This window comes from Bombina bombina, chromosome 6 (assembly GCF_027579735.1).
Source record: "Bombina bombina isolate aBomBom1 chromosome 6, aBomBom1.pri, whole genome shotgun sequence".
Taxonomy (NCBI): domain Eukaryota; kingdom Metazoa; phylum Chordata; class Amphibia; order Anura; family Bombinatoridae; genus Bombina; species Bombina bombina.
The window spans coordinates 1,109,937,674-1,109,957,485 of record NC_069504.1 but is presented as its reverse complement, the minus strand read 5'-3'; the positions used below and the strand labels follow the sequence as shown (position 1 = coordinate 1,109,957,485).

General features: G+C 38.4%; 1 protein-coding gene across 1 annotated transcript in view; it reads left to right on the top strand.

Moving 5' to 3' along the window:
- PARVG (parvin gamma) overlaps positions 1-19,812 on the top strand; it is a 215,340-nt gene that overhangs the window by 105,327 nt on the left and 90,201 nt on the right. Inside the window, exon 6 of the mRNA XM_053719049.1 lies at positions 12,965-13,080. Within this exon, the coding sequence (XP_053575024.1) occupies positions 12,965-13,080 (116 nt within the window). The remainder of the gene's footprint in view (positions 1-12,964; positions 13,081-19,812) is intronic.

Here is a 19,812-nt window from a genome sequence, read left to right as displayed (position 1 = left end):
GGGGATTATACAGACTTGTCTCCAATGATTCAAGTAGATCAGAAGACCAGAGATTCACTCCGTTGGTGGCTGACCCTGGACCATCTATCCCAGGGAATGAGCTTCCACAGACCAGAGTGGGTCATTGTCACGACCAACGCCAGTCTAGTGGGCTGGGGAGCGGTCTGGGAGTCCCTGAAAGCTCAAGGACTATGGTCTCGGGAAGAGTCTCTTCTCCCGATAAACATTCTGGAACTAAGAGCGATCTTCAATGCTCTCAGGGCTTGGCCTCAGCTAGCAAAGGCCAGATTCATAAGATTCCAATCAGACAACATGACGACCGTTGCGTATATCAATCATCAGGGGGGAACAAGGAGTTCCCTGGCGATGAAAGAAGTGACCAAAATAATTCAATGGGCGGAGGATCACTCCTGCCACCTATCTGCGATCCACATCCCAGGTGTGGAAAACTGGGAAGCGGATTATCTGAGTCGTCAGACATTCCATTCGGGGGAGTGGGAACTCCACCCGGAGATCTTTGCCCAACTAACTCAATTATGGGGCATTCCAGAAATGGATCTGATGGCGTCTCGTCAGAACTTCAAGGTTCCTTGCTACGGGTCCAGATCCAGGGATCCCAAGGCGACTCTAGTCGATGCACTAGTAGCACCTTGGACCTTCAACCTAGCTTATGTATTTCCACCATTTCCTCTCATTCCCAGGCTGGTAGCCAGGATCAAAGAGAGGGCCTCGGTGATCTTGATAGTTCCTGCGTGGCCACGCAGGACTTGGTATGCAGACCTGGTGAATATGTCATCGGTTCCACCATGGAAGCTACCTTTGAGACAGGACCTTCTTGTTCAGGGTCCATTCGAACATCCAAATCTGGTCTCCCTCCAGCTGACGGCTTGGAGATTGAACGCTTGATTCTATCGAAGCGTGGGTTTTCAGATTCTGTGATAGATACTCTGGTTCAGGCCAGAAAACCGGTAACTAGAAAGATTTACCATAAAATATGGAAAAGATATATCTGTTGGTGTGAATCCAAAGGATTCCCATGGAATAAGATAAAAATTCCTAAGATTCTCTCCTTTCTACAAGAAGGTTTGGAGAAAGGATTATCTGCAAGTTCTCTAAAGGGACAGATCTCTGCTTTATCTGTCTTACTACACAAAAGACTGGCAGCTGTGCCAGATGTTCAAGCATTTGTTCAGGCTCTGGTTAGGATCAAGCCTGTTTACAGACCTTTGACTCCTCCCTGGAGTCTAAATCTAGTTCTTTCAGTTCTTCAAGGGGTTCCGTTTGAACCTTTACATTCCATAGATATTAAGTTACTATCTTGGAAAGTTTTGTTTTTGGTTGCTATTTCTTCTGCTAGAAGAGTTTCAGAGTTATCTGCTCTGCAATGTTCTCCGCCCTATCTGGTGTTCCATGCAGATAAGGTGGTTTTGCGTACTAAGCCTGGTTTTCTTCCAAAGGTTGTTTCTAACAAGAATATTAACCAGGAGATAGTTGTACCTTCTTTATGTCCGAATCCAGTTTCAAAGAAGGAACGTTTGTTACACAATTTGGACGTAGTCCATGCTCTAAGATTCTATTTAGAGGCTACAAAAGTTTTCAGACAAACATCTTCTTTGTTTGTTGTCTATTCTGGTAAAAGGAGAGGTCAAAAAGCGACTTCTACCTCTCTTTCCTTTTGGCTTAAAAGCATCATCCGATTGGCTTATGAGACTGCCGGACGGCAGCCTCCTGAAAGAATCACAGCTCACTCCACTAGGGCTGTGGCTTCCACATGGGCCTTCAAGAACGAGGCTTCTGTTGACCAGATATGTAAGGCAGCGACTTGGTCTTCACTGCACACTTTTGCCAAATTTTACAAATTTGATACTTTTGCTTCTTCGGAGGCTATTTTTGGGAGAAAGGTTTTGCAAGCCATGGTGCCTTCCGTTTAGGTAACCTGATTTGCTCCCTCCCTTCATCCGTGTCCTAAAGCTTTGGTATTGGTTCCCACAAGTAAGGATGACGTCGTGGACCGGACACACCAATGTTGGAGAAAACAGAATTTATGCTTACCTGATAAATTACTTTCTCCAACGGTGTGTCCGGTCCACGGCCCGCCCTGGTTTTTTAATCAGGTCTGATGAATTATTTTCTCTAACTACAGTCACCACGGTACCATATGGTTTCTCCTATATTTTTCCTCCTGTCCGTCGGTCGAATGGGGTGGGCGGAGCCTAGGAGGGACTATATGGCCAGCTTTGCTGGGACTCTTTGCCATTTCCTGTTGGGGAAGAGATATTCCCCACAAGTAAGGATGACGCCGTGGACAGGACACACCGTTGGAGAAAGTAATTTATCAGGTAAGCATAAATTCTGTTTTTATTTTAAATTGTAAAATGAGTTTCCTTGGCGAGTGTGCTGAACAGAGGCATTCCTTAGGCATGTCTGAAGTTCTCTCACACCTGCAGTTCTTGCTGTTTTATCTCAGCAAATGTAAATTGGCGAGGCTGTGTCAAACACACAAAGCCCTTATTTCATTGATATATACGAAAGTGGAAGAGAATGCAAGTTAAATGGAAAGTAAATTTGAAATTAAAGTTTAATGCTGATTTAGAAAAAGCATAAAGTGTTTACTTCTGATATCGAATCTCTCTTGGAATGATTTGTTGAAGGAGCAGCAATGCACTACTGGGAGCTAGCTGAACACACCAGGTAAGCCAATAACAAGAGGCATATACGAGCAGAAGCTAGCTCCCACCAGTGCATTTCTGCTCCTGGGCATACCTAAGTATGCTTTTCAACAGAGGATATCAAGAGAATTATGCAGATTTGATAGCAGAAGTAAATTTAAACCTTTTTTTTTTAATTCATGCTCTTCCTTAAACATGAAATTTAATTTAGAATTTTATGTACCATTAGAGTACACTAAAAACACCACAGTCTGATTTGTATTTAAGAGGCGGCTCTTAACTCGCTGGAACTTCCAGGTTTACTCCTTTTTTGAGTGGAATTAATTGAGTGAAGTGTACCTATGAGAGGGTCAGTTTGATGATTTCACACTATGGGGCCAATTTATCAAATGTCTGTCCGACATGACAGCCTACTCTGTCGGCATTTATCATTGCACAAGCAGTTCTGGTGAACTGCTTGTACAATGCCACCCCCTGCAGATTTGCCGCTAGCAGGGGGTGTCTATCAACCCGTTTGTATGAGATCGGGCAGATTGATGTCCGCAGCCTCATAGGCAGCGGACCAGTTAAGGAGCAGACCACTGCTTCTTAAATGCTGTTTCCAGCAAGCCTAAAGGCTTGAGCGGAAACACGGGCATCAGGGGCCATTCGGCCCTTGATAAATCGGCCCCTATGCCTAACTAATGTTAAAATAAGCCAATTTATTTCGTTTGAATGTATCCCTTTAAGGGACACGTTCATTTGTGTTCAAAGAATCTTCAAATCCTTTAGGCTTTAGAAATAAAACAAAGAAAATAACTACAAATAAATTAGGGAGAATAAAAGCTAAAGACTAGGCATTTAACTATAAAGATACATGAAAGCTGTAGCAAATTGTATATCAACAGATGGCTCGCTTCTCCTAGAAATGTTACCATTGCAAATTCTCTTCGGAAGGAAAAAAACAAGCACAGAATATTATACAATACAACTTGAGATAATTATAGTTTCCCGTGACAACCATGTCGTTTTTACGTCAGCCCAGAGCAAATTTAAACTCAGAAATATTGTGAATAGAAAAGAGAAAATATCAGCTTGGTTGGAAAACAAATACAGTTACATAGCACGCACTGTTGAATCTCTGTATTTTATGAGGGTATAGTGGTTTGTTAGATATTTAACAAATAGATTGTAAAGATAATGACAGGGACTCAAAAATGATACAAAAACATTTAACCTACTGATTGCCAGTGAGGTCAGCAACATCCAGCTAAGCAATAGATTATTACTTTCCCTGGCATCAAAAGTTTGAAAGATTTACCTAGGGGTGGATCTTTACACACAAATATTACCCAACACTGATGCAGATGTATCTAAACATACTGTATAGATTTAGCAGATTACTGTATGAATGGCAAATGTTCTAAAATACAGGCAAATGAAGTATTCTGTTAGGTACCAGGTTTATTAAGGGTTGACACAAGGATTACTGTGATATTATTTACATTTTCTTATTCCAATATTTACAGTGTTTCAGGTGTATTAATATTTATGCTGCCCTAGGCCTAATCTGATATGTGTGGCATCTCATATTATCCCTTATCATGGCACAATGCACGTTTCCAATCTGCACATTTCCAATCTGAGGCTACATTTGCCTGCAAGTAGACATATTTAATTGCCATTTCCTGATCCTGGCAGAAATACTTCAGTATGCTTTGTTCTGCACGTAGTAGGTGGAAAGGATGATGGGAAGACAGCATAACAGAGGTTCAGATTGTCTTACAAGACCTGTTTCAGACTTACCTGTGTCCATAGTGCTCCGAATGCACCAGTCATGAAAAGTAATTTCTTTGTATTCACTATTATGTGTGAGAGCTTTTAAAGGAGAAACTATAAACTCTTGTAGGTGAGGTGTACAGGTTAAAAGAGGATGCTAGATAAAATGATGTATTCAAAGCAGAGATTAGCCTGAGAATAAAATGCAAATTCATTAAAAAGTTATATTAGTTGTTTTAAATATTGAAAAAAATATGTTTAAACATTTAGTGTTCATAAAGCAGGTGGTCAGTTATGGAAAGTAAATGTGTGCAGCCAATGACTATAAGGAATTGTTCTTTTTGCATCCTTTGTTGAAAAGCATACCTAGGTAGGCTTAGAGCACATATGTGTCTTGTTATTGGTTCACTAGATTCAGCTTGCTCCCAGTAGTGCATTGCTGACTTTATGTGTTTAACCACTTTGCAGGGGTTATACACATAGTTACATGCAAGTAACAGTGCTTCTATTTTCAAGTGTGATTCATTCTCTTGTTATCCTTTGTTGAAAAGCATACATAGGTAGGCTTAGGAGAAGCAATGTACTACTGGGAGTAAACTGGTGATTGGTGGCTTCTTACAAATATCTTTGGCTCACCAGATGCATTAATTTAGGTCACAGTAGTGCATTGCTGCCATGGAGCTGATTTTAACTATGTGTTTAATCCCATTGCAGGGTTATGCAAGCAACAGTGGACTAATAGAATACGCTAATAAATGACAGCATAGTCTATTAATAACCCCTGAGAACTGAATTAGATGTGGCAGCTCTAAAATATACCAAAATCAATCTGCTTTTCCCTAGAACCAGTATAGGATCAGATTACAAGTAGAGCACAAAATGTCACTTCCGCGAAAGCAATATTTGCAATCATTTTAGTAATACCAGCGCACGCAAATGTATTATGAGTTAGGCACAATGCGAATGCAACCTCACGTTCGCAATACACGGAAGCATTGAGCTTACAAGAGTGCGTTTCCATAGACTCCAATGGGCTTCGTGCATATGCTGTGAGACACGACATTAGAAATATTTATACAATAAAAAGTGATAATGATAAATGTGATATAGAGATATACATCGGATCTTCAGCTGCTTGGTTCGCTGATCCTGACAGCGTTGTGAATCAGGACTGCTTCATACAGAGCTTACAGAAGCTCTCTAAAGTGTGAGTTCGGATCTTTCACTTATTTTTACCAACTTGATTTGAAAGTATTACACTATACAAGCTTTCTCTTTAAGGTTCATTGGAAAACACAAAGGGGCCTAGTTATCAAGCTGTCAACCTCAAATACGCTGGAATTCCGCAGCGTATTTGTGGCGAGGCTGATTCGCCTTAGTTATCAATGGCTACAGACCGGCAAAAGTAGAATTTTGTGACGTAAACTTCGATCTGCCGGACTCAGTCCGACACAGATCGATTCTTACGTCACTCCAGATGTTCCGCACACAAGTGCGGCACAATCTGACTACTTTTGCTAGCAGGTACGCTCGGCACTTTTACGGCCCAGCGTACCTGGTTTTCAATCCGCCGCCCTGGAGGCGGCGGATCCCATAGGAATCAATGGGAGTCTGACCATAGCGAAAGTACAAGTTCGCTGCTGCCAGACATCCCATTGATTCCTATGGGAGATGTCTGCACCTAACACCCTAACATGTACCCCGAGTCTAAACACCACTAATCTGCCCCCCCTACACCGCCGCAACTAAATAAAGTTATTACCCCCTAAACCGCCGTTCCCGGAGCCCACCGCAAGCTACTCTATACATATTAACCCCTAAACCGCTGCTCCCGGAGCCCACTGCAACTATAATATATGTATTAACCCCTAAACTGCCGCTCCCGGAGCCCACCGCAACTATAATATATGTATTAACCCCTAAACCGCCGCTCCCGGACCCTGCCGCAACCTATATTAAATTTATTAACCCCAAATCTGCCCCCTACACCGTCGCCACCTATAATACATTTATTAACCCCTATCCTGCCCCCCACTACACCGCTGCCACTGTAATAAATTTATTAACCCCTAAACCTAAGTCTAACACTAACCCTAACACCCCCCTAACTTAAATATTAATTAAATAAATCTAAATCTAAATAAATCTAAATAATATAATATAATAATAAGTTAATCCTATTTAAAACTAAATACCTTTAAAATAAACCCTAATATAGCTACAATATAAATAATAATTATATTGTAGCTATGTTAGGATTTATTTTTATTTTACAGGTAACTTTCAATTTATTTTAACTAGGTACAATAGCTATAAAATAGTTATTAACTATTTAATAGCTTACCTAGCTAAAATAAAGAGAAATTTACTTGTAAAATAAAAACTAACCTAAGTTACAATTACACCTAAGAAAAATCCAAATGTTAATTACAGACTCAATGACACTTTACTGACTGTTACAGACGAGGAACAGGACTTGGGAATTATTATTTCAGATGATTTAAAACTTAGTAAACAATGTAGTAAGGCAGCGAGTAAGGCTAGCAGAATGCTTGGATGTATTGCTAGAGGTATTTGCAGCAGAAATAGTAAGGTTCTTATGCCACTTTATAGATCATTAGTTAGGCCTCATCTTGAGTATTGTGTGCAGTTCTGGAGGCCATATCTTCAGAAGGATATTAACAAACTTGAATCTGTGCAAAGGAGGGCTACCAAAATGGTACATGGTCTAAAAAATAAAACTTACCAGGATAGGCTCAATGACCTAAATATGTATAGCTTAGAGGAGAGAAGGGAAAGAGGTGATATGATAGCAACTTTCAAGTACATTAAAGGGTTTAGTAAAACTGAGGCTGTGGGTATTTTACATAAAATGGAAAATTCAAGAACAAGGGGTCATGAGCTCAAGCTAAAGGGTAGTAGATTCAGGAGTAATTTGAGGAAGCACTTCTTTACAGAAAGAGTGATTGATTTATGGAATAAACTTCCTCAAGAGGTAGTAGCAACAAACACTGTGGGGGACTTTAAAAATGCATGGGACAAGCATAGGGCTATCCTACGAACTAGATACGTTTATACTGTTAGGTAAGGTGGGGCAGACTTGCTGGGCCTATGGCTCTTATCTGCCGTCAATATCTATGTTTCTATCTATTACACTATACTTAAATAAATTATTCCTATTTAAAACTAAATACTTACCTGTAAAATAAACCCTATGATAGCTACAATATCATTAATAATTACATTGTAGCTATCTTAGGAATTATATTTATTTTACAGGTAACTTTGTATTTATTTTAGCTAGTTAGAATAGTTATTAAATAGTTATTAACTATTTAATAACTACCTAGCTAAAAGAAATACAAAATTACCTGTAAAATAAATCCTAACCTAAGTTACAATTAAACCTAACACTACACTATCATTAAATAAATTAAATAAATTACCTACAAATAACTACAATTAAATACAATTACATAAACTAACTAAAGTACAAAAAATAAAAAAGCTAAGTTACAAAAAATAAAAAAAATAAGTTACAAACATTTTAAAAATATTACAACAATTTTAAGCTACTTACACCTAATCTAAGCCCCCTAATAAAATAACAAACCCCCCCAAAATAAAAAAATGCCCTACCCTATTCTAAATTAAAAAAGTTCAAAGCTCTTTTACCTTACCAGCCCTTAAAAGGGCATTTTGTGGGGCATGCCCCAAAGAATTCAGCTCTTTTGCCTGTAAAAGAAAAATACAACCCCCCCCAACATTAAAACCCACCACCCACATACCCCTAATCTAACCCAAACCCCCCTTAAAATAACCTAACACTAATCCCCTGAAGATCATCCTACCTTGAGTCGTCTTCACTCAGCCAAGCAGCGATGGAACCGAAGAGGAGACCCGGAGCGGCAGAAGTTATCCTCCAAGTGACGCTGAAGAAATCTTCCATCCGATGAAGTGATCCTCCAATCGGCGCTGAAGAAGTCTTCCATCCGGGCAATGTCATCTTCCAAGAGGCACTGAAGAAGTCTTCTATCCGGGCGATGTCATCTTCCAAGCGGGGTCTTCAATCTTCATCCCGCCGACGCAGAACATCCTTCTTTACCGACGGACTACCGACGAATGAAGGCTCCTTTAAGGGACGTCATCCAAGATGGCGTCCCTTCAATTCCGATTGGCTGATAGGATTCTATCAGCCAATCGGAATTAAGGTAGGAAAAATCTGATTGGCTGATTGTAGCTATATTAGGGTTTATTTTAAAGGTAAGTATTTAGTTTTAAATAGGATTAACTTAGTTAATAAGAGAAATATTATTTAGATTTATTTAATTAATATTTAAGTTAGGGGGGTGCTAGGGTTAGTGTTAGACTTAGGTTTAGGGGTTAATAAATTTATTACAGTGGCGGCGGTGTAGTGGGGGGCAGGATAGGGGTTAATAAATTTATTATAGGTGGCGACGGTGTAGGGGGGGCAGATTAGGGGTTAATAAATTTAATATAGGTTGCGGCAGGGTCCGGGAGTGGCGGTTTAGGGGTTAAACTATTTATTTAGTTGCGGCGAGGTGCGGGATCAGCAGGATAGGGGTTAATAACTTTATTATAGAGGGCGACGGTATAGGGGGGGCAGGATAGGGGTTACTAGGTATAATGTAGGTTGCAGCGGTGTCCGGGAGTGGCGGTTTAGGGGTTAATACATTTATAAGAATTGCGGCGGGTCTAGGAGCAGCGGTTTAGGGGTTAGTAACTTTATTTAGTTGCGGGGGGCTCCGGGGGCGCCGGTATAGGGGGTAGAACAGTGTAGTTTAGTGTGGGTGCTTAGTGACAGGCTAGCAATAAAGCTGTAAAAAAGCCGAAGAGCACTTGGTGCGCGGCTTTTTGACAGCTTTATTTGATAACTTAGGCGAATTTTTTCAGGTCTGCGGCGGTGATGTGAGGCGAGCTTAGGCGGGCGTATTGGGCCGGCGAAGGCAGGAAAGTTGACACGTTGATAACTAGGCCCCATAGAGTCGAAAGTTGAACTTTCACATATGCTTTGAAATTATATTGAAAGTTTCAAACACTGACTCACATTTATATACTTTGTTGGTTTTTATTGTATTTGGTATCGCATTTATTATTTTTAGAACTATTTATGTGTTACTATGTGTATATACACATATTAACAGATAAATATATATATATATATACAGGTAGCCCTCAGTTTACGCTGGGGTTAGGTTCCAGAAGGAATGGTTGTAAATCGAAACCGTTGTAAATTGAAACCCAGTTAATAATGTAAGTCAATGGGAAGTGAGGGAGTTAGGTTCCAGGCCCCTCTCAAAATTGTCATAAGTAACACCTAATACATTATTTTTAAAGCTTTGAAATGAAGACATTAGATGCTAAACAGCATTATAAATCTAATAAAATAATCACACAACACAGACTTTACTTGCATTTTTCTGCAAACTGAAACTGATTAATTTCATCTTGCTTGGCTTGCATATCTTTACTGCAACACAAGCGGACAGCTCCACCTACTGGCTATTTTAATCAATGCACTGCTTCTCAATTTTTCAACAGCAGTCACATGACTAAAAAAAAAGGTTGTTATTCTGTAACGGCTCAAATTGAACCTTGTAAACCAAGGGCCACCTGTATAAGCAGAAAAAATAGGAGACAAGCGAACAGAAAGTAGAGCACTCGCAAAGGGAGACTAGTATAAGTGGCTATTCAGTGGGTATATAATATTAAAACTTAACATTTATTATTAAAAAAAATGATAAAAAACTACTATATAAGTAGTGATTAATACTTAGATTAAAACATGTAAAAAAAATGTATGGACTATGTGAATCTTGCTACCTACACGTCCCCTCTTAGTCACTATACTAATTTTGTCATAGGGAATATTTTGGACAGACCTACACCGGTCCAGTATTGCACTAGATAGTATAATTTTGTTTGAGGTCAATCCTCTTTTTTAGATAGATTTTGGTGCAATCCGTGAACCATTTTTTGGTGTATATCTGCCTAAAAACCCCTCCTACTCTATTCTGAGTTTCTATGGTACACATTCTGGGGTCATTGTGGATATACAGCCGTTTATTATTTGTTTGTGTTTTAATCTAAGTATTAATCACTACTTATATAGTAGTTTTTTATCAATTTTTTTTTTAATAATAAATGTTAAGTTTTAATATTATATACCCACTGAATAGCCACTTATACTCCCTTTGCGAGCGCTCTACTTTCTGTTCGCTTGTCTCCTATTTTTTCTACATTTACTTGAACAGTGAGCACCCTCCCCTGGTATTACTAGTCTATACTTCATTATATCAGATATTAGTATTATTGTCCCCAATTTGGGTGACTACTTTTATTGGTTAAATTGTGGTAAGCTAATACTTGACGGGGAATCATTAAATACAAATTCCATTACCACTATCCCTGTCTTTATTATATAAACCACCTGTATAAGCATATACATATATAGTTACAGGGAACACACAGTTCCCATAGACCGGTATAAAAAGGCACCCCACACCCGTCAACGTTAGCCCCCAAAACTGCTTAGTGCAGCTTTATTTTATTAAAAAAAATAAAAAAACTTAACAATACTTTAATGTGTGGCTAATTGGGGCACTTTAAAGTGTTGCCTCTATCAGTCAGTGTGTGATGAATATCTAGCTATACATCGTATTAGCAAATGTCAAAGCGGCCAATCTATTATACTGCTTGTGGACTTTACTGTCATAATTCGCTGTCAGCATCTATCATTGCACAAGCATTTCTTGTGAAATGGATTCCAAATGGAGCATTACAAAAAAATAAAACTAACCGCCCACAATAAGTATTAAAAAAAAAAAAAAAAAAAAACTTCCCGCAATAAGTATTAACAAAATATAAACCTAACCGCACGCAATAAGTATTAAAAAAAAACCTAACCGCCCTTTCGAAGTATTAAGAAAAAAAAATAACCACCCGCACAAAGTATTAAGAAAAAAACAAAAAACTACATAATAAAATTATTAACCCCTAAATCCACCAACCCCATCAACGCAAACTACTTAATACATCTATTAACCCCTAATCCGCCATTACCCCACATCACAAATTACATTTTTTGTTTATTAACCCCTAAACCGCTATCCACCACCAACACAATAAACTTAATTAACATATTAACCCCTAATCTGCCAACCCCCCACAATGCATTAAAGCTAATTTACCTATTAACTCCTAAACTGCCAACCCCCACAATGCAAATAACTTATTTAACGACTAAACCCGCTAACCTAACACCCCCTAAATTAACCACTTACATAAAATAATAAAATACTAAATTACAATGAAAATAAAAAATGCTAACAGTAAAAATAAGATTACATTTAATTAATCTAAAATTACACAAAATAGAAAAGGCTAACATTACAGAAAATAATAAACCACATTATCCAAAATAAAAAAAAAAAAACCTAATCCTTATGAAAATGAAAAAGCCCCCCCCCCCCAAATAAAAACACCCCCAATCTAAAAATAGTTAAACAGCTTTTTTGCATTAAAAAAAATAAGTTCCCCTCTAACAGGAAAACCCCACACCCACCCACCAAACCCCCCAAAATAAAAAACCTAACACTAAAAAACCTAAACTACCCATTGCCCCTAAAGGTGCACTTGCATGGGTATTGCTCTTAAAAGGACATTAAGCTCTTTTTCACTGCCCTTAAAAGGGCATTCAGCTCTTTTTCAATTGCCCAAAAAAACCCTAATCTAACCCCCCCCCCCCAAAAAAAGCCTAACACTAAGCCCCAAATTGGTACTCACGGTTCCTGAAGTCCGGCTGAGAAGGTCCCTTTTAAGTTCTATCTTCATCCACAGTGAAGGCAGCGCGGAGCGGAGGTGTGGATCGGTCTTCCCAGAGGTAGATATCCATTCTCCGGCGGTCCTCGGTGGCGTGGAGGCTCCTCTTCATGCGATTGTCTGATGCACACTGAAGATTGAATGCAAGGTACCTCGTATTTATTGGGGTATCTTGCATTCCTATTGGCTGACATTTTCACATCAGCCAATAGGATGAAAGCTACTAAAATCTTATCGCCGCCGAGGATAGCCACATCTGGGAAAACCGTTCTGCACCTCCGCTCCGAACCGCCTTTGCTGTTTATGAAGATAGAAGATGATGGACCCGCTTGGAAGAAGACCTTCACCGCCGGACTTCAGGAACCGTGAGTACCTATTTGGGGCTTAGTGGCTTTTTTTTTAGGGTTTTTTTTTTTTAGATTAGGGGGTGTTTTTATTTTGGGGGTTATTTTTTATTTTTATAGGGGTATTAGTTTAGGTTTAAATTTTTTATTTTGGATAGCTTTGTTTATTTTTTTCTGTAATTTTACTTTTTTTATTTTTTGTAACTTTAGCTTGGGGGTGTGTATTTTTTAAACATAGACATCGCCTAGTATAAATATAAAAAGCTTTGTAATTTTCCATGAATCCATTTTCAGCAAGTAAGTTATATACAGTCCTGATGTTTTACATTTTCATATTTGTGTTCCATACAGCGATATACAACAAGGACCTGCTAGCCACGCTGCACCTCTTGGTTGCCCTCGCTCGCCATTTCCAGCCCGAACTGGCTCTTCCTCCAAATGTTTCTGTAGAGGTGATACTTCTGGAGGTAAAATTATTCTTCATATTGTGCATCCTGCAAATAGAGAACATTATTAAAGAAGACTTAAAACAATGAATAAAACATTTACTTTTAAAGGAAACTTTTTTTTTTAATAGAATCATTTTGCTAATCAAGGTGTGTTAGCAATAATTACTCTGGTAAACATTATGGGCCCCACTTAACAAATCAAATTGCAAAAGCAGCTTTGGGCGCCAGCATTTTAGGCTCGCCTGAAACGTTAGTTAATTAGCAGCAATCTTGACTGCCTGTCAGCAAGCAGGGGGCAGCATTGCACAATCAATCGCTTGTGCAATATTGGAGTGACATCCGGTGTATATGTTTGGAGTAGCGAATCATGTCTGCCTGACCTTTAATAAATGGAGCCCCATGACTGTTTATGTATGTATGTTTTGCCTTCATAATGACTGATATACACACTAACGCCAGCTCTGTGAAGTTCTTGAAAGCAGATGCATGCGGTGTATGTACATATGCTCTGTGCACAGTAAAACTGTACTGAAACAATAATGTATTTTACCTCATTTCAAGTGCACCAAGGTTTATTCACAGCACATGCTCAACTAAATGCTTCATGGGAAATCTCCATACTCCCTAAAAAGGAAATCCAATTGAGTAAATAAGTCATCTTAAAAAAAAAAACACATAATCAAAGGAAACAGAAAGAGTTGTCTAAAATGTCTGATAAAGATGTCCGTAACCAATCATATAGTTTAGCGTTCACTATTGGCACAGATGAATATATCAGAAGCCTTAAAGTTTCAGTAAATTCAATATAATTATTTTATGATTCCGATAGAGAATTCAGTTTTTTTTTTTTTTTTCAATTTAAATTTTTATTATTCAGCATAATAATTTCCAACAATTTGTTTACGCCATGCAAGGCCCAAAATGAACATCAACATAGATTAGGTCAAACTTGACTGTCTTGATAATACAACTTAAATTAACCATAACTAAATTAAGTTATTAACACAATAATAATATTAATATATATATATATATATATATATATATATATATATATATATATATATATATATATATATATATAAATAATAATATTAGCATGATCAACCCCCTAACTGAGCCAAGTTCAACAGTTATCAATTGCGAACATGGTTATTTATTTTATACTGCTGAATTATTTTATTTCCTATACTACCCTCTAATTATAATTGCTTTAACAACACAGGTCCAATTATAGGACAGCCTTTTATAAGTTGGTTTTAGGCATGCCTCCGCCCCTCCCCCTCGCCCCCCCTCCGCCCAAGAAAAAAGAGGAAAAGAGAGAAAGAAGAAGAAAAAAAAAAAGGTAAACTACCACACCCCCATTAATACTAATTCCCGAGTTTCTGAATGGAAAGATCATATAATCTATTTCAGCAGCCGAGAAAATTTTAATAAATGATGACCACTTTGTGAAAAACTTTCTAATGTCCCCTTCATCGTTCATATTAGTATCTATCTGTTTTAATATATATTGGTTTTTTTAGACAATTTTTAACCTCCGTGACCGATGGAATTGCAGACATTTTCCATTTTTTGAAAATTAAGTATCTGGCTGCAATAACTGTCATATTGATTAATTTATGTTGAGGGTGTAGCTTCCCCCTACCCTTCCTCAAGAGAATTCAGTTTTAAACAGCTTTCCAATTTATATCAAATTTGCTTTGTTTTCTTGGTATCTTTTGTTGAAAATATACCTAGGTAGGTTTCGGAACAGCAGTGCAGTACTGGGAGCTAGATGGTGATGGTGGCTGCACATATGTTTCTTGTCATTGGCTTACTTGATGTGTTTAGCTAGCTCCCAGTAGTGCATTGATGCTTCTAAATATATACATTTTTAACAAAGCACACCAAGAGAACAAAACAAATTAGATAATAGAAGTAAACTGGAAAGTTGTTTAAAACGTCCTGCTCTATCTGAATCATGAACTTCAAAGGGACAGGAAACCCCACATTTTTATTTCATGACATACAATTTAAACCACATTTTAATTTACTTCTATTATCAATTCTTCTTTGTTCACTTGATATCTTTTGTTGAAAAGCAGGGATGTAAGCTGAGGAGTGTGCACATGTCTGGAGCACTATATGGTAGCACTATTTCCTGCCATTTATTGCTACAAACACCAACTTAAGTATCTCTTTAACAAATAATGGCAACAAAGCACAATTGCTAATAGAAATAAATGGGAAACTTCTTTAAAAATTGTCAGCTCTGTCTGAATAACAAAATCATTTTCTGGGGGTTTCATACCCCTTTAATTATGACTTTACTGCCCCTTTAGGGGCCACATCTAAACACAAAATATATTTCCTAAAGGTTCCAGCAGCGAAGGACCAGATTTATTTAACACTGTAGCTGCTGTTTTTCCCCTCTAGAGGGCACTTTTCAGTTATGACGACTTTGCTCACCAACCAGAAAATCCGTAAGCACACATTTGACTAGATTACAAGTGTTGCGGTACAGCTATTACCACTGAAAAAATGGCCATTGCGCTGGAATAGCCAGTAACGCATATTACGAGCTATACCGCAAGCATTTTAGCCTGTAAAGCAGGATTTTCCATAGCGCCGTATTACAGGTTGTGTGGTCCAGCTAAAATGCTTGTGTTACAGCCATTCCGCCATCTGAGACCAGTAGTTATGGATTTTGCGAAACAAAAATGTTTCACAGAACTCATAACTAAAATGTTACAAAGTACACTAACACCCATAAACTACCTAGCCCTTGACATATTTGCTCCTCTCTATATCAGAATTTGTTCTATCTGGTATCTAATTAGTTTCACTGTATACCGTGTAGTTATTAGGGGAGTTATGTTCTAGTCCTGCATAAGCCCAAGAGTGCACTATTAGCTGAAGCTAAATATCTCCTCACTTGTTCCATAACTAATATTCCATGTGGGCCCCTAGATCATCGTAGTTTATATCCTATGCTGTACAATACTACTATTGTAGTAACTACTGTTCTACAGCCAATAGCTTGCCATATACCGGTAGGCTATTTTATAGTGTGAATGCTATTATATGTTATATCAGAATCAGAGAGTTACTTTCTTATATTCTACTACCAGTAGAGCTAAAACCTAGATCTAAGCCCACAGGCATCACAGTATTTTAGTGTCGCACAAGTATGCTTAGCTTCTTTATTTGCTATGTGACTGCCAACTGGCCATTTATCAACTCCAGTTATACTTAGCCTAGCTCTCACATTAGAACAATTTGTATGTACAGCCTACCTAAGACTAATATACATACAGTGCCGGCGAGGGCGGGGGTCAGTTCCAACCTGAAGTTATAATAAATAGTTTTCAATGCCTCACCTATTTGATAAACTACGACACCTGATAAGAAGTAATTGCCAATGAGAGGCACGCAGAAAAATAATCTGTATGGTCACATTAACGCTATATCTCTCCAGCGACCAGCCCAATAGCAACCGGCCCTGTTAATACTACTCTCTAGCTGAAATTTACAGTGTCAAATGACCTTTATCTCAATATTTGTTTGTGATTGTTATCCCTGTAACATGGTAGTAAGTTTTTTTTATGTACCACTTGCTAATCTTTAATAGATAATAATTTAATCAAAATATCCCCGCACCCCCCCCCCATATGCTAACGTGGGCCTCTGGTGTATTATTATTCATCTATTTAAAAGCAGTGCTTACCCTCTGTTTTGTTCTGCTTTGACCTGCTGTAAGATCAAAGCGCTATTTATTCTTATCATATATACGACTAACTTACCTCACTAGTGTTATGTATATCATAGGGGCCATTATTGGCCAGCTAATTAGTCATCCATGGAAGCTTTCTAAAACTACAAAATGGAGTTCTGAGTTTATATATAATTTTTTTTGGTTTTTTTTCCCATTTATGTTATTGAATTGTGCTTCATGAAAACTGTTGACATGCATTTTACGTGATATTTGATGTATGTCCTTTGTTTTCTCTTTTTCGCATAACCTCAATAAAAGATTTATAAAAAAAAAAAAAAAGTGTTTACTTTTGTAGTAAATACATCCAAAATCATAAAATGCACAAAAAGTGTTTTCAGATGGATATAGGGTTGCCAGGTGTCCAGTATTTTGGCAGGCTGTTCAGTAAAATGTTTGCAAAAATACCGGGCACATAAATGTCCAATAGGATTTAAGCAGCTCTCATTCTATTGGCTGATTTGAATCAGCCAATAGAATGAGAGCAGCTTAAATCATATTGGCTGATTTGAACAGCCAATAGAATTTTAGCAGCCCTAATTCCTATTGACTGATTCAAATTTTTCAGGGGTACCTTGCATTTTAATCCTCAGTGTGCAGCGGACGATCGCATGAAGAGGACCACCACATCGGATTGATGGACCTCTGCCTTGGACCTTAGCATGGACCTCCGCCTTGGACCTTCGCCTGGACCTCCGCCTCCACGCATCGCCGCTCCGCCTCCGCAGGGATGAAGAAGATGCCGGTCCAGCGATGGATGAAGATGTCGCCTGGATGAAGATGGAGCCGCCGGGATGAAGATCGTTCAAGTGGGACTTCAACAACTGTGAGTACCTACAGAGGGGTTAGTGTTAGGTTGTTAATGTTAGAGGGTCTTTGTATTTTTTTTCAGGTAAAATAGCTGTTTAACTTAGGGCAATACCCTACAAAAGGCCCATTTAAGGGCTATTGGTAGTTTATTCTAGATTAGGTTTCTTTTATTTTGGGTGCTTTTTTTTTGAGTAAATAATTTTTTATTGGGTTTTATATTCAAAATTTTACATCCAATCATTCAAAGGAAACATTAACATAATCATCGTCTGAAATCTTACATATAATTAAGGATTACATATGTAAGAAAGTTTCATTTATCCTAAGAAAAAAAAAAAAAATTCAACATTTTAATCAGTAATTAGTTCCCAGGTAGATTGTCTAGCATTTACATCTTAATATAAAAAAGAGAAAGAATAAGTAGGATGGAAAGGGAAGGAAGGAAAAGTGGTTTGATATAATTCTGCTGTTAGTCTCATCTACTTCTCTGTTATTAGGCGTCTGAAATTATTCCTCTTAAAGAAAGGCAAGCTGTTAGTCTAGGAAATAAATTCCTTTCATGTGAGCCCCACTTATGTAATTTATATTCGTCCAAGTATAGTCTGATCTAGATTGGCAATACCCTGCTCCCAGATGAAAAGCACATCCGTGATGATGTTGTGTTTCCCCGTATAGTGATAGTAATGTCTCAAGTTTTAGTATGTGTTCTACTTCATGTATCCACTGTGCATGGGTGGGAACCAACAGTTTTCCAAAGTCTTGGTATAAGTCTTTTCGCAGAAATGAGCATCAATTGAAATAATTTTGTGCGGTATGCACAATATATTGGCGGGTTAATATTAAGTAGGATAATCTTATGGTTAAGGGTTATGTTCATGCCCACTATCTTGTTAATACAATGTTCCACTTGCGTCCAAAAGCTGGACACCAGGGGACATTCCCACCAAATATGCGGTATAGTTCCTATCCCCCCACAGCGCCTCCAGCAAGCTGAAGAGGCCATGGGGTATATGTGCCTATATGTTGCGGTGTCAAATACCACCGAGCTAGTATTTTGTAATTCATTTCTGAAATTATTAAGGAGCTGGAAGCTGAATGCGTCATTTTGAAGCAGAGCTTCCAATCCTTCACCTCAATTTCTTCTGTGAGTTCCAAATTCCACTTAGTTATGAACGTAGGCCTGTGTGTTGGAAAGGACCCTCTAAGCAATTTATATGCTATGGAAAGCTGCGCTCTTTTAATCTCTGGATTTACACATATCCGTTCAAAGGTCGTAAGCGATCTAATGATGTTACTTTTATGTGTGTTGTTATAAAGTGCATGTCGTATCTGCAAGTATGAAAACCACTTCTGGAAGGGTGGGCCTAACTTGTCATTTATTGCTGCTCTGTCTTTGATTTTACCTGAGTCCAAAAGTAAATAGATAGGTAAATTGCTTAAGTGTTCCATGTTGATCTTAGGTTCAAATGGAAAATTTTGAAAAAAAATCAGGTTGCCCAGTAGGGGGGTGAGGGGCGAAATTGAAGAAGAGAGTCCCGTATTGTCTGCAATCACCCGGTCCCACACCTCTAGAGTAGCCTTGATGTAGTTGTTTTGATATGCCAGAGGCGGTCTATGATTTTTAGGTAGCCAAGCTATGTCTCTCATACAATTAACCTTCAGGAGAGAGCTTTCAATTTGTATCCACAAATCGGCCACCTGGGCATGGGACCAGGAGATCACTCTAGCTAAATGAACAGCTTTGTAGTAATTTGCAAGGTTTGGAGCACTTAGTCCTCCATCTGCCTTATGTAAGTATAATGTATGTTGTGACACCCTAGGTTTCTTGTAAGACCATATGAATGAATTAATCAGTTTCTGCTGGGTTCTTAGATATGCGTTAGGCAAGGCCATCGGCAATGTTCGGAAGAGAAACAAGTATCTTGGGACCAGCATAATTTTCACTGTGTTTATCCTTCCCATCCACGACAGGTGTCCCTGCTTGTGCCACCCCTCCAGTGAAGCCTTCGCAGATCTCTGGAGAGTGATATAATTGGCTCGGAATAGGTCTTGGAAATCATGTGTAATCGTTAAGCCAAGGTATTTAAGCTTCTCTGCTATCTGAAATGCAGTGTGATGCTTTATGAAGTCAATATCGTGTTGTAGTGTATTCATTAGCATTATCCCAGATTTCTCCGTGTTAATGG